The 27,701-nt window shown below is 41.8% G+C and overlaps 1 protein-coding gene across 1 annotated transcript; it reads left to right on the forward strand.

Moving 5' to 3' along the window:
• The first annotated feature begins 133 nt into the window (after positions 1 to 133).
• On the forward strand, positions 134 to 27,701 carry ntsr1 (neurotensin receptor 1 (high affinity)). The gene is made up of 4 exons (XM_071535192.1): positions 134 to 805; positions 15,130 to 15,331; positions 21,092 to 21,176; positions 27,446 to 27,701. Exons 1-4 carry the CDS (start codon positions 134 to 136, stop codon positions 27,699 to 27,701), a joined length of 1,215 nt encoding a protein of 404 aa, XP_071391293.1.

Below are 27,701 nucleotides of genomic sequence, written 5' to 3' on the forward strand. Positions count from 1 at the left end.
TGTCGGTTCCGTTTTACGCACGGGCTTTCCACCTCTCCGTTTGGTGTCCAAGTCAAAATCAATCAATGTGCACTCAATTTCAACACTCACATTCCCCGTTTCCATTCACCATTTTGTATTCCCTCCCAGCATTATGGATGTAAACTTCACACTGTCAGGGCGCGACTTGGCCGGCTTAGGCGCGCTGGCGCAGAGACTCTTTGGCCACGGGAATAACTCACTGTCGCCGCTTGATAATGGAACCGCCGCGTTACAGCCAGACGAGGAGGACTTGGAGGTGAACACGGACATTTACTCCAAGGTGGTGGTCACCGTGATCTACGTGGCTCTGTTCGCGGTCGGCTGTCTGGGGAACTCCATCACCCTGTACACCCTGCTGACCAAGAAGTCGCTGCAGAACCTCCAGAGCACCGTGCACTACCACCTGGCCAGCCTCGCCGTCTCCGACCTGCTGATCCTGGTGCTCTCCATGCCCATCGAGCTCTACAACTTCATCTGGTTCCACCACCCGTGGGTGTTCGGGGACGCCGTGTGCAGGGGCTACTACTTCCTCCGGGACAGCTGCTCCTACGCCACGGCTCTCAACATCGCCAGCCTGAGCGTGGAGCGCTACATGGCCATCTGCCACCCGTTCAAAGCCAAGAGCATCATGTCCCGCAGCCGCACCAAGAAGCTGATCAGCGCCATGTGGCTGGCGTCCTTCGCGCTGGCCACGCCGATGCTCTTCATCATGGGGCAGGTGATTAAAGGGGAGAAGATATGCACCACTATCGTCTCCCCTGTCACCATGAAGACGGTGCTTCAGGTGGGTGTCGGTAAAATGTCCCTTTTATACATCGCAGCCTTGCAGTAGTGCGGGCACAATAAGGCTTTGCGCGCGGATGTCTCCACAATTGCTTTTTACGCACCGGTGAGGATTAAAAGGGAGAAGATAAGTACCTATATCGACTCCCCAGTCACCACGAAGACGGTGCTTCGGGTGGATGTTGGGGTAAAATGTCATTGAAACTACATTTGTGCCGTGAAATAGCGCTTAATAAAATATGTCTTTATGCGCGAATGCCTCCACAATTGCCTTTTACGCAATTATGTTCCTCTGGTATCTCACGTAAGTCGGAGCTACTTGTTGATTTTCACTGAAAATTATAATAAAAACGTATCTTAAAAGAAGTGATAAATTACGCTATTCCACTTGTTTCCAATGTAGTTTAACTAGTTTCAGGAAGAATAGTCACCATGTTGAAAATGACGCTTGATTCAAGTATGGGACAGGAATCTGTGGCTTAAGGTAATAGGCAATAAGTCATTATTGTGTGTGTGTGTGTGTGTGTGTGTGTGTGTGTGTGTGTGTGTGTGTGTGTGTGTGTGCGTGCGTGCGTGCGTGTGTGTGTGTGTGAGAGAGAGAGAGAAGGCAAATGGAAATATTTCAAGGAGAGGGAACAAACAGGACAGGAGAGATCACACATGCACGCTTTCTCTCTCTCTCTCTCTCTCCCCCTCTCTCTCTCTCTCTCACACACACACACACACACACACACACACACACCTTGTTGTATGCTCAGTTAATAGAATAGGGCAGCCCCTGCTAACAAAAAACAGCTATTTCTCAAGGGAGCTGTCCCCTCTGCCCTTGCTATACTTTAAGAGGAATGGTGTTGCTCTACAGTTATTATAAAAGGCAAAGCCAATCTCTCTGTTGTAAGAGCTTTACAACACACACACACACACACACACACATCTGGATGCTTAGAATCTGCAACCCAACATGGTTCTTGGTTATATGTGGTTACATGGTTGTGAGGTGTGGATCACTGTGGTGTAACTCTAGTGCATCTCTGTAGGCACTCAGCATGGTTTAAAAGCACAAGGGATCATGACATCATATCCTGGTAAATGTCTTAGAAGTTCATCATCATCACCATCATCATCACCATCACTGTTATCAGCTGCAGTTTCCGCTCTGTCTGTTTTTACTCTCTCCTATTTGACTGCATTGATCTCTCAGATTTTTTCCCCTCATCTGTTTCCATCTGTTTGTTTTTCCATTTTTTCCATGTCTTTTTTTTCTTTTTTTTCCCCGCTTTTCTACCTCCTCTCGGCTTCCTTTATCTATTCATCACTGCTGTACTACAATAAGTAAGTGAAGCAGCTTCTCCCACGTTGCCACGGAGGCTACATCATCCACAAGAACAGTATCTGGCAGTGAAGAATCATTATCCCATGCTAGTCTTACCTTATGGCGGTCACATACAGTATGTGTCTGGTTATGTTTTTGTTTGTTTTTTCTTTCAAATGGTGTAAAGGCTGGAAACAATTGATTGGACCAGTGGGATCTGGTGGCATTGTTTGATGCTCACAAAAAATTGTGCTGGCAACGTGGAGGCAATCTCCTCTCAAATCGCTCCATACCTCTGCACAATATTTCAGAGGTGTGTGTATGTGCATGTGTGCATGCAAAATGCCTCATAAGCTGACTCCCATTGCAGAGGTACTTTAATTGAAAAGCGATCCAGTAGGCGCCCCGCTGCTCTGGAGGGTCCCTGAACACTTTGGTTGTTTTGACAACAGTGAGTGACACTGAGGGAAGTGAATTGAAGTGAAAGGGAGAGTCAGAGAGGTCAGAGAGAGGGGGGGGGGGGGTTCTGTATATAAAGCTAAACAATTTGAAAACTATTTCAGTTCCTTAAAACCTTCAGATGCAAACTTCCAGGGGTTGCAGAAATGGTCTATTTTGAACCATGTAGGATTGCTTTCAGCAGTGTTTCAGAAGTCCACGAAAGGTTTTTAGGTGCAGGCAGGCGCTCCGTATCGCGTCACGCAGACTCGCACACACTGCATGAAAACAACTTTTAGTTCCGTCTTTTTGGCTATGTTGCAATAGTTGCATCATCCGCAGCACATCTGAGCATAACCCGATGGCTGCTCGGTTTTCACACCTCCGCCGTCCCGCGGTGAACGGCACCAAATTAAAACGCTTCCAGAACGAAACTCTCCCAAAATGTGCAAGCGTGTACGAACCAATAAGAGAGAGAAAGAGGACGAGGGGGAGTCAGAGAGTGAGAGAGAAGCTGAAGCAAAGAGTGAATGAGAGAGGATTTTTTTTTCACTTTCTTCAAGGCTGCAGGATCTCAACTGTGAGAGTACGTGGGCAAACTGGAGGACAGTTTCACTCAGTGCTGTGGACATTCAACTCAGACATTTCCACTACACATTCCACATTTTGTATTCGGTGCTGTCATCTGCTCTCACCAACCTGTGGGCTTGTTTGTTGTTGGGAGTAGAGTGGTGTCCCGCTGTGCAGGGGACCCTCTGTTTCTGTTGTAGAGGAGAGTCATGCTGTGTGCAATAGGATGAATTGGCACTGCAAACACAAATGATTTGTCCGAGGGAAAAGGACTTTCACAATGCTTTGTGGGAAGTTCAATATATTGATTATATTGTTTGTTGCAAACAAACATTTTGTAAATTGGTTGCCTGCCTGCTGGCAGACACTGTAGCGTTTTTCGCTTTGTGTTTGGCCAACTCAACCCTATTATTTACATCTACAGTATGCAGGGTTGTCATGCTGCTGTGTAGAGGGAGGGTCATTCTATTTTTGAACTATGCCCCTTTCTGAGAGGGACGAACACATGATTGGCCAATTCACACATCTTGTAAACTGCTTGTAAAATCACCACACAAAGAGAAAAAGGTATGAAGAGAGCAAACAAGGGTTCTCTTTCTTCTCCACCCCTCAGTGGAATTACTTAGAAAAAAATATCTGTTTTTTCACATTTGTTCTTCTGTCATTTGTCATTTGAGAGATGAGTTTTGTGTTATGTATAACTAATTGAGAAAGAGTGTATTACACTGGCTTCTGCTGAACCGATGAAGGAGAGATGTAGGATGGCACATGTTGGAGAAGTTCTACAATGGCGATCATTAAACCCATCTTGATCCAATAGGCTGAAGCACCAAGGCTGCTTTACTACACAGTAGACAGGGTTGGGAAGGTTATTTAACAGCTGCGTAACCAGTTAAAGATAACAGATGTTTGCTTATTAAGTGATTAAGTTAATTCGATTCCTTTCAATGACTTCTGGGTTACTTTGCCTCCAAAATCCATTGAATTAGATGGTTAAACCATTTCATATAAGTTACAAGCTGTTGTTTGAATTGCGTTATTACTATCATCAACGACCATTTTGAATTATGTAAAAATATACAGTATCTGTCTATAATCTAACAGCTTAACCTAAATGCCGTTTCCTTTCAGACTATAGTAACAAATCCAACCTTTTTCGCCTTTTTTCAAAAAGTACTGTAACTTTTGTGTTATCAGATTAATTGCAATCCATCACTCCAACACTGATAATCATATATACATACACAGTATACATAAGTATAAAGAAACAACCCAGCCTTCTACATCATACATCATACCCCTGCACATACACTTGCTATGCATACAAGCACTCACAAACACCCATACAAATGCACATACACACCAGGTTGACATTGGGATGCAGCACACGAACATGCCAACATATCATCCTTCATCATACAATACAATAGATCCTGTTCCTGTGGAAATACACAACAGCCCAGCAGGTGAAATTACAGCTCCCACTGGCCACAACAGATGTGTCTTTCTCTTTGCATGTGTGTGTGTGTGTGTGTGTGTGTGTGTGTGTGTGTAAGAGAGAGAGAGAGAGAGAGAGAGAGGCTAGTATGATCACACGTGTATGTCTGTGTGTGTGCAAGCATTTTGTTTTTGGGATTAATTTGTTTCTTTGTGTCTGTGTGTGTGTGTGTGTGTGTGTGTGTGTGTGTGTGTGTGTGTGTGTCATCCTATGGCGAGCTTCTAACGATGCTGATCTTGGTAAAATGATTGAATTCTCCTGCTTCTCTGTCCTGGGAACAGAGAACAGAGCTTATCTGGTTGTTCCCTCCTGGTCCTCTATCAGGAGTATCTGCCCCGTGGCTGGAGAGTCTGTCCTGTGCCTGGAGCTCAAAAACAAGAGACACAGCCTCGCCTGGTTGATGGGCTTGCATCTCAGAGGCAAGAGGCAAATATATGACTCAAATAATCCCTCATCTGCATTATTCATAATTCCTATGGGAGTTTCTTGGTTCAGTAGGTTGTTGATTTTATGTGGACTAACTCATGAATCCTCTTGAATTATTGTAAAAGGCACAACTCCAAGGGTCAATTTCTATTTAAAGGTGCCGAGACAGTTGAGAGCCTCTATCTCATGTCAGTGGTATTAGTGCTAGTGTTCTCAAAATTAAGACATTTCCCATAAGCCCAGTTGCTTCCTATTCCTACTGGTTGTGCCCCCCCCATCCCTCCCTCTCTGCCACTGCTGGAGAGGATCAACATGTTCTTCTGTCTTTCACTCGTTCCACCATCTGCCATCGTGAGAAGCTTGATATCTGTTTGCTGGGAGAACAGCACCCTCTTGCTGTTTTGTGCCATAAAGCAATATCGGCTTGTGCCATAAAGCAATCCAGGAGATTTCCTATGAAATTTGACCTGGTGGCACACAATGTAAAACGCAGCATAGAGGCCAGTAGAGGCTGCTAATCTTCTCGGCAATGGTTTTGTTTGTTTATGGTAATTACACTGATGTCTCAAAATGAATGTGGTAATGATTTATTGATGTTAAAATGCCACATGTACAGATGACACCTTTTAAAAATGGGGGTGCTACACTGAACGTCAAAGAATCAGGCTTGTGTTTGAATCTCTATTCTGTCTCGGTCTGCCCTCTCTTGATACCGTTGAGGTGGCTTTGTGCGATCCTTCATCCCCAACTGCTCACCAGTCAACCACAGAGGATAATGATTGTGTACGGCAACTCCCAGGTGTGAGTCTGTTTAACTGAATGACTCTGAAGCCCTGCAACCCTTACAGAGAACGCTCTTTAGTCACAAATTAATCTCAATAAATAATTTCCCTAAAGACCATCTTCATTGTCTTGAAGCTTCTGTGAAACCCAACGTCACCTTCTACATAGATTTGAATGGTGATTTTCTGAAGTGGATTTACATGGCCTCAGGCGATGAAAAGAGAGTGTCAGGAATCCTCGTTTAAACATCCTCCCCAGGCTCCTGTTTGCCTTTCCTCTCCAAAGGAACAAGTCCAGACCCCGTTGACTCATAGGCAGAACAGAACCTCTGTTATGTTTACATCCTCACAGCAGCAGCAGCAGCACGACAGAGTGAAAAATGGAGCTTTGGCCTTGGAGACAAAATCTCTACCAGCCTGTTGATTAATAAGAAGGGGAGTGGAGCAGAGCTTTGGGCTGGTGCTTGGATTTGCCCGGTCCAGTTTACCCAAGTAGAGCATAGCCTGTTCCAAACAAGAAAATATTAGTGTGTGTGTGTGTGTGTGTGTGTCTACTTGCACCAAATGTCCTCACAAGAATGGGAAGATATGGAAAATCCACCAAAGTGAGGACATGTTTTCCGGTCCTCACTTTTTAGGGTTTTTAGGGTTAAAGTAATAATATATCCATTCATGAAAACTTTTACATTTGCTGTGTGTGTGCAAATGTGTGATTACGTGTGTATGTGCGTGCATATATGGGTGCATGTGTGTATAAATGTGTGTGTGTGTGTGTGTGTGTGTGTGTGTGTGTGTGTGTGTGTATGTAAGTCGCCACTGCCAGGGAGGTAGGATGAGGCTGCCAGTGAAGGATGAGGTCAAACCAGTTTAGAGGGAATGGCAGCGGGGAGGTCGTGTGTCCGTTCTCTGCCATAACATATTACAGTAGCAGACCAACCACAGTGTGAAACAGCTGGGTAGAATTGCCAATGCCAGTTGAGGAGAAGTTGGCGTTGCCTGGAGATCTAGTCCTAGGACTCATGGGGCAGAAAAGGGTGGATTTCTACTTCTAGGAAGGACGAGATGCTTTGATTTTTGAGGTAGGGACTGAAACCACGTTCAGATTCCCCAGGCCAGTGGATGTTACAGAGACAATCCTATAGACGAGAGCCAGATGCTTGAATATCAGTGATTGTTTCTCAGAAAATGTATGCGATTATCAAACACCATGTGGCCTGTAGCCTGCACAGAGACCTTTGTTTAAACAATGTCAAATGATGTAAATATTTTGATTATTCCCTGTAGTAAGCAGGATAGATGTCTATTTGGATATGAACAGTATGGAACCAGGTCATGGCAATTTGCAGAGCAGTGTGTCTCTCATAAATGGGGGTAATTATCTTATTATTGAGTTATTATTTCAGTGCAATAATACTTATTATTTTTATGAAAGGACTTTTTTTTATTGAATACATACGTAAAAGAAAGAAATGAGAAACTGAGGACATGGAGTCCATTACTGTGATTGCCATGAAAACCTTGGGAAATTTAAATCGTTTTTGGGATTTAATCGTGACATTTAAAAAAAAAATGCTGAATTAACAAGAAAGGAATTTCATTTTGGGCCAAACCCTGAAGAGACATTTACAGATGAGGCAAATGAAAAGCCTGATGCATTTCAGTTCATCAGTACGTTAATATGGCTTCACTTCTGCTCTTATCCCATTGACACTGTGGTAAAATATTGCTCTTCTAAGATTAGAAGGTGTAAGGTAATTAACACTAGGTGCAAGAAAATAGAAAAAGACTTGTGAGGGTGAGAGATAGTGAGATTGCTATTCAAAGTTCATTATTGTCTAGATGATGAGTTTGGCTATTTCTAGAATCTCTCTTTTAGGTTTTGCGTCACTCTCTCTGTCATTCATCATCAGCGGCTGGGCAGACAAAAGGCCACCTAGCTTCAGAGTGCAGGTCGATTCAACTTTTCTTTTTTTTTTTTTGCGGTATTACACATCATGAACATAAACTGCAATTAAACACCCTTTACTTTGTGTGTGCCTTTGTGCTTGTGCTGCTGCTTTTAACAAGCTTTAAAATGAAATCCAGTTTAGTTTCCACTTTAGTATACAAAGTCAAGGCTAGTGTTGACGCACGTAGTGGCAAAGAACAGCCATCGATTTGCAAGACAGAGAGAGAGAGAGAGAGAGAGATGTATTTATGTTTCCTCTTGGTGAATAAAGTGGTGTGTGAGCACGCAGGGAGGGGAGGGTCTGGACAGGAGATGCATTTTCCCGGTAAAAGATACAGACAGCGAGATGAAATTGAAGGAACAAGACAATAACTGAGAATATCTATTATTGTCAGAGAGAGAAAAAAGGGGGTTAGAGTAGAGTGAGCGTGTCAGTGGCACCACTTTAGTTAATTTAATGCTGTTGCTCTTCCATTTAGGATAAATTGGCTTTGTGTTCCACCTCCCTGTTTGATAGGAAAGCGAGGAGTACAGTCGTTTCATCGCTTCATCACGGCCATTCCAGCAATTGTGTGTGTGCTAGGAGGAGGAGAATGATAACAAAGAGAGAGAGAGATGGGTATGAGAAAGTGTTGAGTATTATGTAACCATGGAGACCTTATGAAAAATGTCCAGATACAATGATGTAAACAAGATGCTGCGTTCCTGAAGGACTCGCATGTTAAATGTTCCTGTAGAAATATATAGCTGCATATAGCTATCACTGAAATTGTGTTATTGTGCAACGGCATCGCAGAGTCCAGAAACAATGTGACAGGATGACTGAATGTGTGGTTACAGTCTAAACTGCATAGGAGGGTTTGGTAAACAACATCAATCATATAAAATATATTTTATATGATTGAGCTATATTGAATATAGCTGTAGAGGAGAATAAGAACAGAATTATACTTCTGGATTCTTTTTTTTTTGGCCAGATACACAAAGATGGAAAACCTGAAGCGGAAATTATCCCCAATATAGCATTCACATGTACTATGTCTATAATATTATTTTTTTTTAAATCACATTACTGCGTCTGTGACCTTTGACATTTTGAAAAAGCTGAAAGCAATCTGACCAAAAGATTGAAAGAAAGCTATGCGATTAAAATAAACAGATAAAGGCACTTTCATGACAATTTCAGACAGAGCATTGCATTAATGGGGTTATGATCAAATTGTTAGTGTGCATGTAAACATATTCTAATTGGCAGTGAGTTGGAGACTGACTTTGTGGATAGTGAGACAGTGCCCAGAGTAATTTTCTAGGCATATGTCTGAATTTTCTGGTCCACAAGTTTAGCTGTTGTCTAAACTCATATCTGTGTAAAATCTTAGGAAAATAGTTTTCACAAAGTTTCAGTCAACTGGGCAGTCCCAGAAAGTGCCGCACACTGTTAGCTTTCCCTGATTAAAGCTTTGGGACAGAGTTGTTCACAAAATGTTAAGTGATTTGTCAAGTGATTGTTAAGTGATTTAAGTGATATTAGATACATTTTTTCTTTTAAAGCACATTTCCCTTGGTCGCATGTGAACTCGGAAAGTTCCTTAATGTGGTTTTGCTCATGACAGACAGGGTGAGACTGTGACAAATGTTGCGTTGAAAATGAGGTAAGAAAAGGGAAAAAAATGATATTCATAAAGTTTGCAATGAGTTTCACTGGAGAAATGCCCACAGCCAGTATGAGACACCGGCTGTGGGCAACTTAAGTCAGAGCAGCCAGCTGTAATTTGTTTGTGGCCACAACAGCTGGAGGCTCAGAGAGCGAGGTGATAAGACTGCATTAACAACACAGAGGCAAAGAGCTGTGAAATAATACAGAAGTGTGGAGGGAGATGTGCAAGAATCCAAACAGCAGTGCTTGTGTATAGGCCTATGTGTTTGTGTGGGAGTAATGGCAGTTGGGAGCAGTGTTGTGGGTAATGGATTTTTGTAGTAATATGTTATAAAATCTTGTCATCTGTTATTAGTTACTTTGTAAAATTTGTGTAAAATTTGTGTTCTTATACTTTAATTTGTTTCATTTTTGACATTGTGAAATCTAGAGGGAAAGACAAAGGGAAAGAACGATCTCATGCTGCTAATTGAAATGAAAAAAAAGTGGAGAGCTTGTGAGTGCGAAGAAAAAAAAAGACATGTCAACCATATCACTTTGCATATCACTTTGTCTTTGTCTCAGTGGTACAAATGATGATGAATAGCAGCGGGCTGCCAACAAATTAGGCCTATGTCTGAACAGTAAGCTGCACATTGAGAAATGGACTCATAAGTGCTTGAACATAATTAGAAAAGGGGAACAGTCTCTCATGCGGACAATATGAGGGACTGTTATCTGCACCATCATCTGCTGCCAACAAGTTTCTGGAACAGATTCTCTCTCTAATTGTTTCCCAGTAGTATTTCAGTACAGTGGCTGACAGATGTGTGCATTGTGATCAATTTATAGGCATTTTTCTAACAGCGGTGTAGACTGTAAAGAGCTGCATACAACACTGGGCGTCCCTCACACCTCACAAAGCAATCATAAGCAATACAACACAAACTCTAGCTTCTAGCTGGTAGATCAATATTTACACCGTCTTTTCCACACCGGCAGCTCGCAGGCAGGGAAGCCGCTCTGTTCACACCAGACACCAAACATCCACTCTGTCTTGTGAGGTTTGTCAAACTGATTTAGAGGGAAAGCTAAGCTCTGCGTGGGCGACAGAGCAAGAAAGAGAGAAGGTGTGAAGCTCAGTCGTCAAAAGAGGCAGGTGCAGGTGGAGGATGAGGCTTTGGTCTTTTACTGTTTTTTCATGTGTGTGTGTGTTGGGTGTATACATGAACGTTATGTGTGTGTGTGTGTGTACATGCGTGCATGATGCAAGGGTGTTATGTGCGCTTCTGTCTTCATATACCTGTGTGAGGGATGTTCCCGAATCCGAATGCCATATTCGGCAAAGCACAAGTAATGCATTTGACCCGAATATCTTGTTCCTTTCAGAATATTTTCAATATTATTCGGATGTTTTAATGCCTGTAATCGCAGAGAAAACAGCTGCTTTCTCTTCCCACTTCTGGTTTAAGCTCTGCCCATTTGGATTTAAAGCAATACAAATACAAAAACAGATACAAATACAGATAATAGCATCTCTGAACACCCCGAGTATATACAATATCCAAGTAATGATATGCCAGCTAAAAGCATGAGTAACCTTGATGCTCAAAAGGTCTGATGTCTGCCAGACAAAAGTGGTGAAAACACGGCACACACACACACCGAATCCAAACATCTACCAAACCTGCTTGTCTCGCATCTTTCCGAAATAACGAGACCGAGAGTGTTGGCTGGCAAAAAAGTTAAAACAAAAACCTGGCAGCGTATGAAGGCTGGGGTGGAAACGGTTGTGAGCATCTAAAACTTGTTTGCCCTCGTCTCCAGTAATTGCTTGTTCCAGTACCGCCTCATTAAGATCATCCGATCAAACGGGTCATGTTCCCCTCTTGCGTGCTCTGCCCTGCCATGTACAGCATCACTCATGAATCAAACCACATCCTTTCTTCTCATTTTACAACCTCTGTCTGAGCAGCTGCCAGCGTGTGTGTCTACGCGTGGGTTTGTGTGTGTATACGTGTGCGTGTATGAGTATGTGTGGTGTTAGGTTCAGGGCCATCCAGATTCTGAAGCGTTGGTGTGGAAACAAATCAAACCGTATTATTGACAAAGCCCAAAATGTAAGCTATTACCACAGAGACACAACAGTATTTTTTATTGATGCTGTTTAAACCTCTGGGGTGTTTTGCAGTTCTCCTGCCAGAAGACGCAGGTGACTGCTTTTATTTTCCCAATTACACGCTGTTCTGAAATAGATATTCCAGGTGAACATCTTTTGCCAAAAGGCAGACAGCCTTGGCTGCTGAACATGTGACTCAGCAAAGCATTAGTGCTTTTATTTGTTTGCTAAGAGCCGGCGCCTCCTCACGTTCCCCCTCAGCAGTCAACTCACATTTCTAGTTGCAGACTCTCGGGGCTTTACACCCACGCAAGTTCAGATCTGAGCCCGGTATGTGACACCTACACTGTATCTGCTGCTGTCTAAGCAGTGAGAACATGAAAGTACACTTACTTTCTGAGAGTACTGCAGTGTAATGCTCTTTTAACGGCAAATATAATAGCAAATAGCTGATAGAATAAAAACAGTGTCATTGATTTTTTTTTTTTTATTGTTTTCTTTTTATTCAACACCAAAACATTATCAAATATGTTAACTGAATTGCTTAGTATGCAGTGGTATTACTGTATGTTTGCAGTTAGAGTCACCTATATGAAATAAAAGCAGCATACATATGTGGAAAACCATCAATGTCTGTAAGATTCCATGTTTTCTCACAGGTAAATGTACATTTTAAATTTTCACAAGTTGATAACCATTAATAGTCAGTTGATATTGACAGACATGGCCTTGTTGTTTTTCTTACTGGTGGGAATATCTGACCCTGAGTAAAGTTAGAACTGTTTGGGCATGAATTTAAATCTTTAATGCCAGAGAGACCTGAGTGTTTATACTGACCAGGAGGGTCTGCTATATGTGCATTCAATACAGTAATATAGCTGAAGGTCAGTTGCTAGTTCATGTTTTCTTTTCTTGACTTTCTACCTTACTTTAGTTAGTTTAGTACAGTATTTATGAGACATGAAGTTGCCACTGTGACACTGAGACACGACCTGAAAAAACTACCTGAAAGTGAAAAAGTAAAATGCTTTAACGTCCTCAGAATGTTTTCACTGCTCATGACCTGGCCCGGCTCTCGTTGCCCCACTGGGGTCATATGAAAGTAGCTTTGGCAGATGTTGCTGGGCCCATCCAAATGCGACACACACTCACACACACACACTCACACATACACACGCGTGAATGGCTTCATTTGGCTGAGCCACAGCCTGAGGATATCTATAATATCTGTAATGGTGGTAATGATGATGATACTGTAGTGCTAATGCTCAGGCTTCACTGGCGAGCTCCACCAGGATGCACTTGGTATTCAGGCAGCCCTCCAGAAACTCACTGATTCCGTCTCTTTTATTTATACACCACATTTCAGCCTCTAATGTGACACAGAAGTCGTCATGAGTGAAGCTGTTGGTTTCCGACCAGAGCAACAGACAAAGGCTTCAAGAAGGATTAGTGTAATTTCTTGTTTTCTTGTTTTAATGCGGCCATAGAAATGCTGCAACAGCAGATGTTCAAGTGAATGTGAAATGGCTTGTTAGCTTGCAATTAAAAAAAAATAAAAATCTTTTTGCTCACTATTGCAGACACAGAAATTGAATTCATGTTTGGTGCAATTTTGACGGTAGTAATTTGCTTCATCAGGTATGATAGTTAAGGCAAAGAGAATTTTCCTATAGGGATCAATAAAAAAGAAAGAAATCGAAATCAGAATTCAAAATCTTATATTATAACACTGTAAAAATTCATATTAAATCAGCTTTGGAATCAGCTTTGTTTTATAATTTAAGAGTAACACCAGTGCTCCCAACATGCTCTGTGATGCCAAGTTTCCACGCCTCAGCGACCCAGTTTCCATACACTGTATAGGAATTTCTTTTTGGACTTTTAAAGCCAGGTCCCAAGTGAAAAAAACAGCATCTCATTAAAATATATTGGTGTTCTTATCAGAGTGGGAGGCCACCAGAAATAGACCCGCCATCCATTTTCAGTCCCACCTCACAGTTTAAGAAACCAGGCGGTGGAGCATGTGGTCGTAAATCTCCGGTGACAAGGAGGGAGATTAGAGGTGTGTGTCCTCAACATTAGATACGCACTGTACACAGTTAAAGCTGGAAAAGGAACGTCTCAAAGTCCTGTATGTTGACCTAAACATGAAACTGCTAAATATGAATGGAGGATGACAGGAGGATGACAGTTTTGTGAACCTTATTCTTGTGTTTTTAAGTTCATTTACCTGCTATATGTATAGAAATGTCAAAAGTCGGGTTTCACTCCCCCATCTCTCCCTAATATCTCTGTCTCCCTGCACTCCAGTCCTAATTGTCCACATTAACTGCTCAAATTCTTGGCTGCTTTTCATAATTCATGTTTTTATTTTCACCCAAGCTGGGGTTTGCCTTGCTGTTTCTCGTCTGCTCTCCTTTTCAGCTTTAATCATCATTGTCTCAGAGGCAGGGAACCCTCAGAAGTCAGACAGCCTGTTCATTAAATCCATTAACATTTTTCATCCAAGATTATCCCTTGAAAAAACAACAGCTCTCTCTCTCTCTGTCTCTCTGTCTCTCTCTCTCTCTCTCTCTCTCTCTCTCTCTCTCTCTGTGTGCGATGTCAGCAGGTGGAGCGAGAATGCTGGGGGGGGGGGGAAATGATGCAAAAGCTGTTCAGTTCCATTAATTAAGCAAATATCTGCACAAACGAACACTGCACACATCCACACAAACATGCATTATCTCTCTCTCTCTCTCTCTCTCTCTCTCTCTCTCTCTCTCTTTCTCTCTCACTCTCGCTATCTTCCTCTCACAGTATATGCACATATACACACAGTCACGCTGTCATATTTAATGTATCCAATCACTCCATTCAGGAGTCAGCTGTCATAACTGGAGCCGAGCAGCACCTCCTCTCTCTCTCTCTCTCTCTCTCTCTCTCTCTCTTACTTTCTCTCTCCACCCCCTTTCTTCTCACGCATTAATCTCCACTACTCACTTTACTCTCCCTCTTTCATGTTCTATCAACAGCAAGGCAGCACGGTGTGAGGGAAATGATTTCTGCAAAACTCTCCATTCTGAATTTGATCAAAGTTGGCACTCATAAAACATAATTCCATCGAGCGTTTCTGGGCAACTTTTGAATTGCTTTAAAAATGAAATCAATATGTCTTTCATCATTCCTTTGCCAGGGAAAACAAAGGGAGAGACAGAAATTACTGTTTCACATATCCACTGAGTCAATGTAATGAAAGGGCATTATAGTAGTTGCTAAAAGTTTTCACAAAGCGTAAAAAGTGCTGTGACCAATTTGTTTTCCCGCAGCCTTAATTTTCTCTCTCTGTATTATTCATCCTACCCTCTCTTCACTTTCTCCCATCCTATCTTCTCCCAATTCTCGTTCACCTCTCATGGCTCATCTGAAAGAAAAAAGATGTCACAGTGCTGGACACACTGTTTGATTGACAGGTGATGTCTGGGAAGAGCAGTGCAGAAACACCACAGCTATGAGCGCCGAGCACCAAAAAACATTGGCAAAACTAGACTTTAAAACAAAACTAAAAGATAACCATCCTTCACCAGCTTTCTCCCGTTTCTCCCCCAAAACAGGTGAATGCGTTTCTGTCCTTTGTGGTTCCCATGGCGGCCATATCGGCGCTGAACGGGGTCATTGCCAATCAGCTGCTGCGCATGTTCCGAGAGGCGGAGCAAGAAAACCGGGTGTGCATCGTCGGGGGCAACCCCACCATGCTGAACGTCACCGTGGAGCCCAACCGCGCTCAGTCACTTCGCCACGGCGTCCTGGTGCTCCGTAAGTGAACGCACACGCATGCACACACACACACACACACACACACACACACTTGCACACACATTCTAAGCCATAGACTGTCTTACTTTCTGTGTGGGGAGAAGTTCAACTCCAGAAAATTCAAATTAGAAGTGTTTTTAGTTGTTTATTCTTTTTTTGTCATTTTGAGGCATAACTAACTACCAGCTATTTTTGGCTATGAATAAAAGAAGGGAATGGCATTCCCCCTTCATCATTCATCATCATATGCTTATTTTTTTTTTAACACTGTCTTTCATGTCCTGATTCAACCTCATTGGACCCAGTGCCCCCTCCTCTTCCTTTCATCCTGACTTCTAAAGGCCCAGACATTGTACTTACACTATCCAGCCCCGACTGTGTTAAGCTCCCTGCTTAACACAGCTAGATTTATCTGGAGGGCGGCTCTGCTGTAGTTCAGCTTCTTCCAAAGTGAAGTAAGTGGGCAGGTCATAAAGCTCGATTTTCAGAGTAGCTCCCCCAACTCTCCAAAAGCTTTTGAACACACACGTAGCAAGACCATTAAGCATCCATTTTAGTCGCTCCATCAAGCTGTCAGTGAGCTGCCATTCTCACACCAACTGAGCAGCAGAGTAGTAGTTAAGTCAAGATAACCCTCACTGCTCCACACAGCCATATTCATCTCTCTGCTCTCCATCCCTCCTCCCTCTCTTCACTCAGTCCCTTCTCCTGTCATCCTCACACTGCAGGACAAGAACAGGGCTGTTAGTTTAAGAGCCATTCAGTGACATTGTGGTAAATATAAAGGTGGCTGCACTACAGTATGACCTGAAGTTGATGGTCATCATGAGTCCAACCACCAATATATAAGTTCAAACAGCTGCCGTTCAAATAGAAATCCATTCATATATGCTTTTTATCTTAAAAGACTCAAATAACCTATGTAATACTATTTACTATAATGTATGCTATGAATTTACCACCACTATCACTGAGTGCAACTAAGAAGACTTAATGTAATTTAATATAAGATAATGTATGTGTGTGTGATAATGTGTGTGTGTGTGTGTGTGTGTGTGTGTGTGTGTGTGTGTGAATGTGTATGTAATGTATATGCGTCTATGCGTCTGTCCATCTGTCTCTGCAAATGTAATCAGTCAATGGCAAAAAAATAAAAAATAAACTCTGCATTTCTGGCTTTGATCTCCATGGCAGTTTACCCCTAGCTGGTTTCCTCAGTAGGTTTCAGATATTTTTCTCGAGAAGTTCACATGAGTTAATTATCATTAATGACATAATAATATCAGTTGTGCTTTTCCCATGCTGTCACTCAGTCATCCACATCACACACAGCAGCACCAACTTTAAACAGCCTACGAACTCTAAATGCCTCACTGAGCACTGGGGAACTGCAGCTCCCAGGTTTTTTTTTTTCCGCCTGACATTCCTGGCCTTTACTCATGGTTTTCTAATAACACTCATAATGTCTTTCTGTAATGATTCAGCATTCCTTATTATGACCTATATCATCATATCCCACGTTGAATGGAAAGCTTAATTTGATTAGGTTGAATGTCGTCGCCAGATGGGTCCAATTTTGGTTCTGATACTCCCAGTCACGCCAGCCGTTTCTCGGGCTTGTCCTGCAGCAGGATGAGCAGTGTTTGCACTTCTGCGGCCATCCAATCGGTTTGATAATGCCAGGCAATTTCAATCAGTTTCAGAAAATGACTTTGAAATGATTTCTAATAATAATCTGACTCTGATTGCCATCTTTATTACCGCGGTGTAATGTAGAGGCATAATAAGCTTCACTGTAATGTCCCTCAGGTTTTCTATTCATCAATTATATTCCCTGCAGACGGAGACAGTGACCACAATGGGACATAGATTCATGTCCCAGCTCTCTCAATTTGTCCTGCTATCTTTTATGTGTGTGTGTGTGTGTGTGTGTGTGTGTGTGTGTGTGAGTGAGTCAGACTCATAATAGCCCCAATTTGAATGGGTCACAATTCAACCCTCAGTTTCTCACAATTGGGCAATCTTTTTCCAGTTGCTTCATAATTTCAAGTAATTCAACATCATAAGGGATTTTCGTTTTTTCCCCTTCCCACAGTATATGTAGATACAATTACAGCCAAGACTATGAAACTCTGTCCAGAATGGGTCTGCTTTCTAGACTAGCTTGAGATTTTGAGAGATTGCTACTATCCATGCCCCTAAGGTTTTCTTTTCACCGGAAAGCCGTGGCCAGCAAAAGGTAAATGCAAGTCAGCCAGGAGACTCCTAACCCTTCTAAAACTGGACGCTATCAAACTTCATCACAGTTTACACCACTTGAGAAAATCATTGTCTACAAATCAAGTCTGCTCTTTATTGAGCAGTATAGACTTAAAAATGGTTATTGTGAAAATTTAAACGTGATTTTCATTATAATACACCTGTTTTATGAGCCTAAATCAACCAGTAGAGAAGAGTCCCATCCCCACTAATTGAGACCCCGTAGATTTGCCCAAATGAAATGAATTCAGGTGTTGAGCATGGTAACTGGTGGGAAATCTTCTCCACACACAGGAAGAACTGAATCAAAACTTCAAAGCAAAATACAAAACTGTCTCCTAAACCACAGTGCGTCCTTCAGAGAAAGCTGGATTGTACGCCATCACATGACTGTGGGACTATACTGAGTCTGTACATTCTTTCTATGTTCTTTATTGAGACCAGAGGGGAGGCACAGGAAAGTTGGGCTCTAGTGGAGATTTATTCCCAACAAAAGTGCAAAGGGTTCAAGGGGAAATGCGGCTGGATCGTGTTGTGATGGGTTTCAGTAGAACTCTTTTTGATAAATGGCTGAGAGTTGAGCTTGCGTGTGTGTGTGTGTGTGTGTGTGTGTGTGTGTGTGTGTGTGTGTGTGTGTGGTGGTCAGTGTGAGGGCATAATGTGGGACGGACTGACGGTGACAGACTGCGATGGGCAGAGAGCTAAGGAGAGTGCTGCCATGCTGGAATAGACTCCGGACAAATGAGATCCCTTTCTGCCACTGGCCTTGTGATGGACTGCATGGGTGTAGCTCAAGCAATCAGCCTCTGCACACACACACACACACATACACACACACACAGAACCCTTTAGCATGCTGGCGTCATCCTCTCTCACTCTGTTTTTTGCTGCTTGAGTGTTTGTTTGTCTTTGAGCATGCCCATGTCTGTTGATGTGCTTGACAGCTGAAGGAAGCAAACAGACTGACCGTTGCCCTTTTGAGAAGTGTTGAATTTTCAGCAAACATAGCATACGGGAAACCAAGAGCGCTGAGTGTGGTTGACATTTACATCTTAACTCAACGCGGCCACTTGGCTGGATCCAAAGAGTCTCCTGAAGAATACCTAAGCTGCAATTCAGCGCCTGAAGACGATCTCAGCCTTGAAGCTCACAGAGCCATGAGAGGAAACGGATGTTGTCAAGGATCTAAGAAGTTGAGTCCCGATGTAATCTCTCTGACAGGCGTACAAATTGGCATAGAAGCATCTGTTAGATAAGTGTTGTGTAACTGGCTTATCGTGCAATGATAACTGCTCCTTTCAAAGTTGCACTGGGCTAGCTTCCTGTAAAGTCTGCGTTTTGACTTTTTGACCCCCCCACCCCCACCCCCTCAAAAAAAAAAAACAGCAAGACTCAAAATAGCCAAATCCAAGTGAACGTGGATTTTGTTTGTTGGTGAAAGCAGAGTCATGGGGTTTTGCGTGAAATTGGCCGAAAGCTTAAAAGGTTTCCTTCTAGTCGAGAGTTTGTTGGTTCACTCTCTGTAAATGGAGTGGTATATGAAACAAAAATACCATTAATTACAGTGTCTTACAGGGCAATGAGGTTATCCTGTTATTCACATGCTGTAGAGGGGTGACCTTTGACCTTCCTTCCCCTCCCTCCTCCCAGCATCCTCTGTGGCTGGCCTCATCCTAACTAAGTCTTAGTTTTAATCCTTAATTTAAATTTATATACTTTATCCCTGGGTTGAATAACATCAGAGATTGCCTTTGGATATTTGCTTTCTGTGGCCAGGAAGCAGTTTATTTAGCTAAGCCTTGGTCTTCATTAAATGTGAGCCTGAGGCAGTGAGGGTGAATCATGATGTATGTAGCAGGACCCAAACTTAGATGGCTGCTGACTCTGCATCAAATATTTACCTGTCTGGTGTTTGCAGGTCAATTAACAGATGCTGCCAAAGATGAAATGCAGTACAAACACTACATAAGTGATTAGGGATCATAGAGTTTTTATGGTTTGCTTTTCTTTGGCTTATTTCATGCATGCTCTCTTACTTTATTTAACTGTACAGGCAGCAGGCCTACTGACTTGAAACATATGTAACCATTTATTTGCACTGAATGAATATCAACATAGTCTAAAGTGTGATTCATTAAATTGCCGCATCATCCTACAAGAATGTAATTGGCTTTATCTTTACATCTGACAGATATGTATGCATACACAGTAACAAGCTCCCAGCTGGTCTGGGGAGTTGAACTGGCAACCTTCTGGTCACAAGCCCACTTCTCTATTCTCTATCCGAAAATAGTGTAGTTCAGTACAAGGCGAGGCCACTCAGTGACACTTTGACATTCGCATTATCCACTGACTCAAAGGATCATCATGGGTCTTAACATTTCATTACTTGCTAAATAGCAATGGGTTACATACATAGAGGACAATCAATATAGAGCACAATCGCCATACTGGTTTCAGGAAGCTGAAACTTATCGAACGGCACAACACCGCCGCAGAGGTTTCACAGCAGAGATATGTTAGAGAAGAGACACCAATCTGAACTTCAAATGAGTGGTTTGAACCCATTCTTCCGAAGGCAATTTGAACCCAATCTTGCAAAGGAAGATATATTGAACTTAACAGGGCAGGAGAGGCTGAAAAGGTGATGAAATTGTACTGACAGAGGTATATTGACAGAAGGGACAACAAGGAGGGTTAACTCAGGTTGCGAAGGCTACAATACCTAGGACAGCTTCATTATGCAATGTACAGAAATACAGAAATACAGAAATACATGGGTGTTTGAGTTAATCAATACAAGTGGGATCAATGGTTGCACTCATGTCAGAAGAGAAGAGAAGAAAGAGAAGAGAAGAGAAGAGAAGAGAAGAGAAGAGAAGAGAAGAGAAGAGAAGAGAAGAGAAGAGAAGATTAAGGAGATAACAGTCAACAGAGAAAAGAGCAGTGTGGTGATCACAGAGCCTCTGAATACATCCTGTTAAAGCAACACAATACAATGCTTTGAATGAACCATTGATTTGGGCCATCCTCAGCTCCACGGTTGGTTTGCCATGAATGACTCACTCTGCCTTGTTGGGAAGAGGTGCTATTTTTAATTCTTTTCAAACTGAAAGGTTAGTTCCCCCTGTGTTTTTGATTTTTGTGTGAATCAGATTCAGTTTAATTGACGAACGCGGCATGCATAATTGTATGTAGGAATCAATCCTGCAGAGAGCTGAAGACAATGGAAAACCAATTTCACTCTTTGAAAATCTTATTTGTGTCTTTGTCCTTTCATTTTCAAGTTATTTGTTTCCCTGTTGACGTGCTGAACGATTTACATACATCATCACTGGGTTTGGAGTAGGAGTGGGTGATTGAGACAGGGAAGTGTGTGTGTGTGGTGGTGTTGGTGGTGGTTGCCCTCATTTTGCCCCTGTACATTGTATGTGTTGTGCTGCTATACTTTTTGCTTCTCTCCACTTCTGATGCCATCTCTCCTCCTCCCCTTGTGTGTAGGAGCGGTGGTCATAGCCTTTGTCGTCTGCTGGCTGCCCTATCACGCCAGGCGCCTCATGTTTTGCTACATCTCCGACTGGTCTGAGTGAGTAACGATTCTTCCACACTGAGGACCTTCCAATCATTTGATTGCTTGCTTACACCCACTTGATCATTCTTGTATGGAAACACACTGATGCTACCTACACAGACACACACGCACATACACAAATATTGGCAAAAGTCATCATTTAGAGGGTCATCAGTTAAGAGCATCTGACAGGAGCAGGACAGATAAATCTTCCTGATTAGATTGCCTTCATTTGTCATTCTCATCCCCTCTCTCTCTCTCTCTCTCTCTCTCTCTCTCTCTCTCTCTCTCTCTCTCTCTCTCTCTGTGAGTCTCTCTCTCCTCTAATGATTAGCCCCTCCAAACTATATATTGTTTCCCTAATTAAATCAAACAGACATCATTTCAGTAAATGAATGTTAGTGCTGGGAAAGCGTCTTTTTCCCTCTCTCTATAAAGGATAGACAAACTGCATTTAAATGCAGGAACAGAAAGCCATACCACCTCAGTAAACAAGGTTATTATAAACTCACTGCTAACTCAATCAATCAGACAGAGAAACTTTATTCAAGCCACAAGGTGCAGTGTGCCTCCTGGCCCATTATGCCACTCTACAGCAAACCAGAATTGGCAGTTTGTGAATGCCTTGCCTTTTAATGTTGTAAACATTGTTCCTCAATACTAATATATAACTTATTACTCATTACCCGTTACAAAAGTAATCTAATTACTTAAAGGAAAAGTTGAAAATTTGGTCATGTTATCCTCATGTCAGTTGAAATGCTTCTCTTCACTCTTAGTTTAACTTTTATGCCATGTATAACACCTTTTAGCCAATAAACCTATTAAAATATCAATTACAAAACTGATACGAATATTCTCCTCTTCATTCTGCTGTTACAGCTAGCTCTGTACTACTGTTAGAAGTATGAGCTGACAAGGAGCACATGAAGGCAGCAAGCCTCTGCCACCAGATCGCTGTAAGATAATGAGGTAAATATTGGACTTTTGGACCCACAGTGCAACATTTGGCTTCAGAACACTTGGGCTATGCTGTTTTCAGTAATTATATGGGCATTTTCTGCCCTTTTTAGAACTCTAAAGAAACTGTCTCCATTTACTCCAGTTCTTTTGGAGAAGGCTGCTACAGAGCAGCGCTAGCAAACTTGTTGTGTGTTATACTGACATACAAACCTCACCAGTGATTAAACTTAAATAGGTGAGTAGGTAATGATATTTTTTTCATTTTGGGGTGAGCTATTCCTTTAATACTCCCCAGGATCATTATTTCATTACAGTACATGTTATACTTAACTTTTCTGTTACACCACCAAAAGCTGTGGTTGCATCCTCTTCAACAAGTGAGAACTAGCAGAGTGCTAGATACAAGCCTGCCATGTGGGGGCATATAGGTGACTAATGCAATATTGTTTTTATGCACAGGTTTTTATTCCCTTTTTTTTTCATGGTTTTATGGTTAAAGCAAAACAAAGGTATGACACCTATATTTCAAACAAAACCTTAAATTGATGGAGTCTTTCAAAGTGAAAATTAGTAGGCCAACAATATTAAATTACAGAGATGAAGTAGAAGTAAAAAGAACAAAAGCCAACAATATCTGTACACTAAAAGGATAGTGGCATTGTGTCACACACCCTGGAAGGCAGTTTGTCAACCTTTTTTCATGCCTTAGCCCTTTCAGTAAAGGCCTTTTAATTTTTGCAAACCCACGTGAGTGCTTGGTCCTGAATTTTTTATGCCACATTTCAAAATTGAAAGTAAGCCTATCTGAACTGCATACAAACATATTTTTCCTCTGCATACAAGCCGAACATATGGTTGCCTATCATGAATAAATAAAAAAAATTCTTCTTGAAGCTGAAGTTATGTAATTGCTTCTAAAGGAAAGGTTTCAGACAACTTTCAAAAATCTTGTGAAAAGTTTAGCTGAGCATAAGTTCTTGTGGATTGGAAAATATTTAAGTTTATCCTGATTAATTGTGAATGCAGCATCCAGCTGTAGAAGAGTGTAGGCAGTTCACAGAAATAATGTTCAACTTCCCTCTGGCACTGTGAGCTAACTTTGCTAACCAACATTTCTTACTGTAGTAGCATTACCTCTTCAACAAGGGATTAATCCCACTTTAAAGGACCATATTCTACACATTCCAGTGTTTTATTTTATGTCTTGAGGTCCATTCAAAGCTGTGTGGTTTCATGTTCCAAAAACACTCTCAATCCATTTTTACACGTTAATTTTCCAGCATCTGTCTGAGCCTTACCAAGAACAGGCTGTTTCTGTTGCTGCATCTTTAAGGCTCATTAATATTAACGACCCCTCCGTTCTGATTGGCTAACCGTTTCAAGAGTGAAACATGAGAGGGAAAACTCTCCAGTAATAAACAATGGCAACCGCTCAACTGCTTTGAAAAAAACACTTTGTTAAACTATTATTTCTTACAAAAATGATAATTAGCAAATTTTTGTGATGCCACAAAGTTACGGAAGTCCGTTCCGAAAACACTTCCATGACCAATTCAAATCACACAAAAAATTTAAATGGAAAAAGCTTTCCAAACAACTGCTGAGAAACAGAAAAAATTTAATTTACATTAGGAACATTACTAGGAAATCATCAATATTAGGAAAAGTAATCATATTATTGTATCATATTACTAAGCAACTCGTTACCACTCATGGCTGCAAATACTGTGTGCAGCCACCCATCTTTAAAATAAGTGAATTATGACTCATACTGTAGTGGTGGTGCATGTATTTTTTCTGCCTCATGCCTTCAGGATAGGCATTATTGCGATACTGGGTATATTTGAGACTGTTATAGAATCCCTAATTTGGACAGGCTGGCTGTTCCACAACAGTGGTTGATAGGAGACGGCCTTGCCACCAGCTGTGTCTTTATTATTTTCTTGATAGGTTTTTGCTAGAGGCACCTGAGACTCCAGGAATACAGAATACAGAATGACAACAACATAAATGAATTGCTCAGCATTATGAAAGGACAGAATTTGCGACTTTTGCTGTACTTCAGATGTATTATTATGTAATATTTATATTCAGGATCCAGTGTGACATGAAATAAGATCACTTACTCAAAGGCAGTTGGCACAACACTGCAGGATATCCAGACAAATAAATGGATATGAGTATGGGTTCACAATCTCTCTTTCCTGCTTCCCTGATGAGATATCCTTAGCTATCAATTTTGTTAGACACTTCTGGATTTCTGACATTTGTGTGTGCGCACACACTCGCGCACACACACATACAAAGAGAGAGGGGGGCAGAGTGAGTCAAGAACAAAAAAGAAAGATTTATAAAGACGGGAGCCTGTTAAAAAGTCATTACTGTCTTCCTGCCTTGCTCACTTCCGGATAGTGACAAGCGTGATTAAAGCGACATCCTGTTAGTGTCTGTACTATTTATCAGCAGCAATACATTCCACTGGACTCACTTTTTACTCCTACATTGTGCTACATTTGTGTGTAGCATGTATATAGATTGGCCCCTGATGATAAATAACACACAAACTGTCCAATTTGGAGTGTGAGAGAGACAGAGAGGGAGAAAGAATGAGACAGAGAGCTACCTGAGTGAACATAATGAAAAGGTCACGTCAGTCTACTATCCCTGATGTCCTCCTCAATCGTGTTCTCATTCATCTGTAATGCTCAACCTGGATGTGGACTCACCAGTCATGGCAATACATACAAATGCACACACACTGAACGGATCAATACACCAGATTTTGTGATTGAGATGGTGCTCAGGAGTATCTTCTGTATGTGTCAAAATATACTGCTGTCTTTCATGATTTATGACCCTTTGCTTTCCTTTTGTTGCCAGTTGTTCTATATAGTCGGTTTGCTTCCTGTCCTCGTCTCTGTATGTTATTTAGATGCTTGTTTAGTTTCTTGCATCATTGCTTTGTCTGTCCGCTTAAAGGAATACACCAAGTTTTTGGGAGATTGAAATGTCGTTAACTCAACAGTAGCCAGGTTTATTTTTTGAACTATTTTAAGTGAACAACCGCATATGGAAAAGATGTCATTTTTATAACCTATTTGTGTGAATTTGACCAATTTACTACACAAAACTGCCAGACATATCATTTAAGATAAATTATTTAAGACAAAGTTTAGTTTTAGAGCCACTACAAGTTCTCATTTTCTCATCTTTGCAATAAAGCTAGTCGCGTGGAGATAAAGTGTTAGCATGGGGCACAGGAGTAAATGATCATGATTTTGGTGTCTATGTTCTCATCACTTCACGGTTATGTTGACCAACGGGACAATCTCCCAAAACCTTGGTGCATTCCTTTAAAGTATTAACACCTTTGTGTGTCTGTATTCCAAGTGTTTGTCATTTGCATTTTCCCACTCTCTTTTCTTTCTCTCCATTACATTAGCCTATGTGACTCATACCACTACTTATGTGTTGCAGCCTCCTGTTTCATTCTCTTCCATTCCCTCCAACTGAAAATCTTCCTCCCACCTCTGTTCCTCCCTTCCTCTCCCCACCTCCCATCCAGTGTTATGTAACATATATATCCTAAATGTCTCTGGTCATCCATCTCCCTCCTGCTGCGTTGCTTAATCTCCCCCTTCCTCATCCTCTCCCACAGCAGTCTGAAGGGAAATTTTAAATCAATCAATTACAAAAATAGGTTTGAACTACAATTCACCTACTTATTATAGTGCATACAATGTTTTTAGAATCGATATAATAACCTTTAAAAGACAAAAAGTTTTTCAGTTTTCACATTTTGAAGGCAATTCCTCCAATCCAATTCCTGATTTGGCTGCAGCTGAATTGAACCCAGTCCTGCTACACAAGAACAAATTATCTGATTTATGTGTAGCACAGGTCTCTTCACAGTTGTCTACCCAGGGAAAAATGGGACTCCATGTACCATGACAGTTGGAGATCCGATCTGGACCGCAAGGATTTCAAAAGCCAATCTTGCTGTGTGTGCCTGTTTAAATCCAGCATAGGCTATATATCTTCTTCCCTGCCCATTAGCTTTGAAGGCATTACAGTAATAAAGAAAGAAGAGGCTGGCGGGAAGCTTGCAGTACAAACTTGGAGACGCTTCCTTAACAGCTGATTCGTTAATCATGTCAGAAGCATTACTGTTGGTGGGCCAGCAAGGCCTCAAATGAGCAATGACAAGTAAAGAGATTAGGGGTTCAGTCTAATACATGGTCAGCAATCGTTACTTCACAACATACACCACTCTTTCTGGTTGGTTGAGCAAATTTGCTTAGTCTGTCGGTTCACAACGCATAAATTCTTACAGTATATCAGCCCACTAGGGCCTTGGACTGACGCAAACATTTCTGAAAGGACACATATGATTTCCACCCTCCTCATATATTCTTTAAGTTAAACACAACAAGGTTTTCCCATTTTAGTCAAGCAAACAAGAACCCCCTCCTACATATAACATGCATTTTTGTCTCTGTTAGCCAAACAAATATACATGTAAATAACTGCTGAGTTGCTCAGACCACATCATAAATTTTACATTGAGAGTGCATTTCAATGTTTGCGATTAGCATGACCCCGAGGTCCCTAATGCTCTCCCCCAACTTGCTCTCCTGCATAAGAAATACACTGTGGTGTGGGAGGCTACATGCTCGCTTCTTCCATCCTTGTTCCTGCTTTCATCTTTTCTCTCATCTCCCATTTTTCCTATGTCCCCCTCCTTTGAAAAACCAAAACAAACACATTACAGCTCACTTCCCTTCATCTCAAGCCTTTTCCTTAGGTTCCATTACAAAGTGGCTCTCTGGCAGCCGTCTGAGCTGCTCCGGTATTATCTATTCATTTTTTTTTTTATTGTATTTTTTACAATGGCTCTTATTAATTCATATATTCCAAGACTGTCTCTCTCTGTGTGTGTGTGTGTGTGTGTGTGTGTGTGTGTGTGTGTGCTGCAGTCCATACATATGTGAGAGAATAAGAAGTCTCAAAAACAACACTGGCACATGAGATCACTCACTATTGAGTATACGGTGAAATCTAAGTAACAATTTGTAAAATTACTGGCCAGACTCCCTGATGATTCTGACTTAATTGAATTCCTTTTTTATGTGTGTATTGGGCTGGTGTGTCAGTGTCTTTTAAGTTCTTGATTCTAATTTATTGTGCTCATTCACATTTGCTCCTTTGTATATTCTAAAATGCAGCCTTAAAAAACACAATTAATTTGACAATGATATGAAGCGTAAATATGCTACACACAGCACCTTGTAACGGCCCGTTGTTTGTTGTTTCTCCTGCAGCGGCCTGTATGACTTCTACCACTATTTCTACATGCTGACCAACGTCCTGTTCTACGTGAGCTCGGCCATCAATCCGGTGCTCTACAACCTGGTGTCGGCCACCTACCGCCAGATCTTCTTCTCCACGCTCCGCTACTTCTGCCTGCCCTGCCGCCACACGCCCAGGAGGCACCGCCGCGCCCTGACCCGCCACTCCATCAGCATCTCCAGCAACCACACCCTCTCCACCAACATCATCAAGGAGACGGCATACTGA

This window comes from Centroberyx affinis, unplaced genomic scaffold (assembly GCF_046629955.1).
Source record: "Centroberyx affinis isolate AG114_WGS23_722 - 3 ecotype Tasmania unplaced genomic scaffold, CSIRO-AGI_Caff_v1 ptg002675l_1, whole genome shotgun sequence".
NCBI classification, from domain to species: domain Eukaryota; kingdom Metazoa; phylum Chordata; class Actinopteri; order Beryciformes; family Berycidae; genus Centroberyx; species Centroberyx affinis.

Bases quoted from the DNA above. Each gene is read 5' to 3' on its own strand.
- ntsr1 (XM_071535192.1), top strand. From the start codon at position 134: ATGGATGTAAACTTCACACTGTCAGGGCGCGACTTGGCCGGCTTAGGC. The intron at 15,332-21,091 runs GTAAGTGAACGC...CCTTGTGTGTAG, and splicing joins CCACGGCGTCCTGGTGCTCC to GAGCGGTGGTCATAGCCTTT. The intron at 21,177-27,445 runs GTGAGTAACGAT...TTTCTCCTGCAG, and splicing joins TACATCTCCGACTGGTCTGA to CGGCCTGTATGACTTCTACC.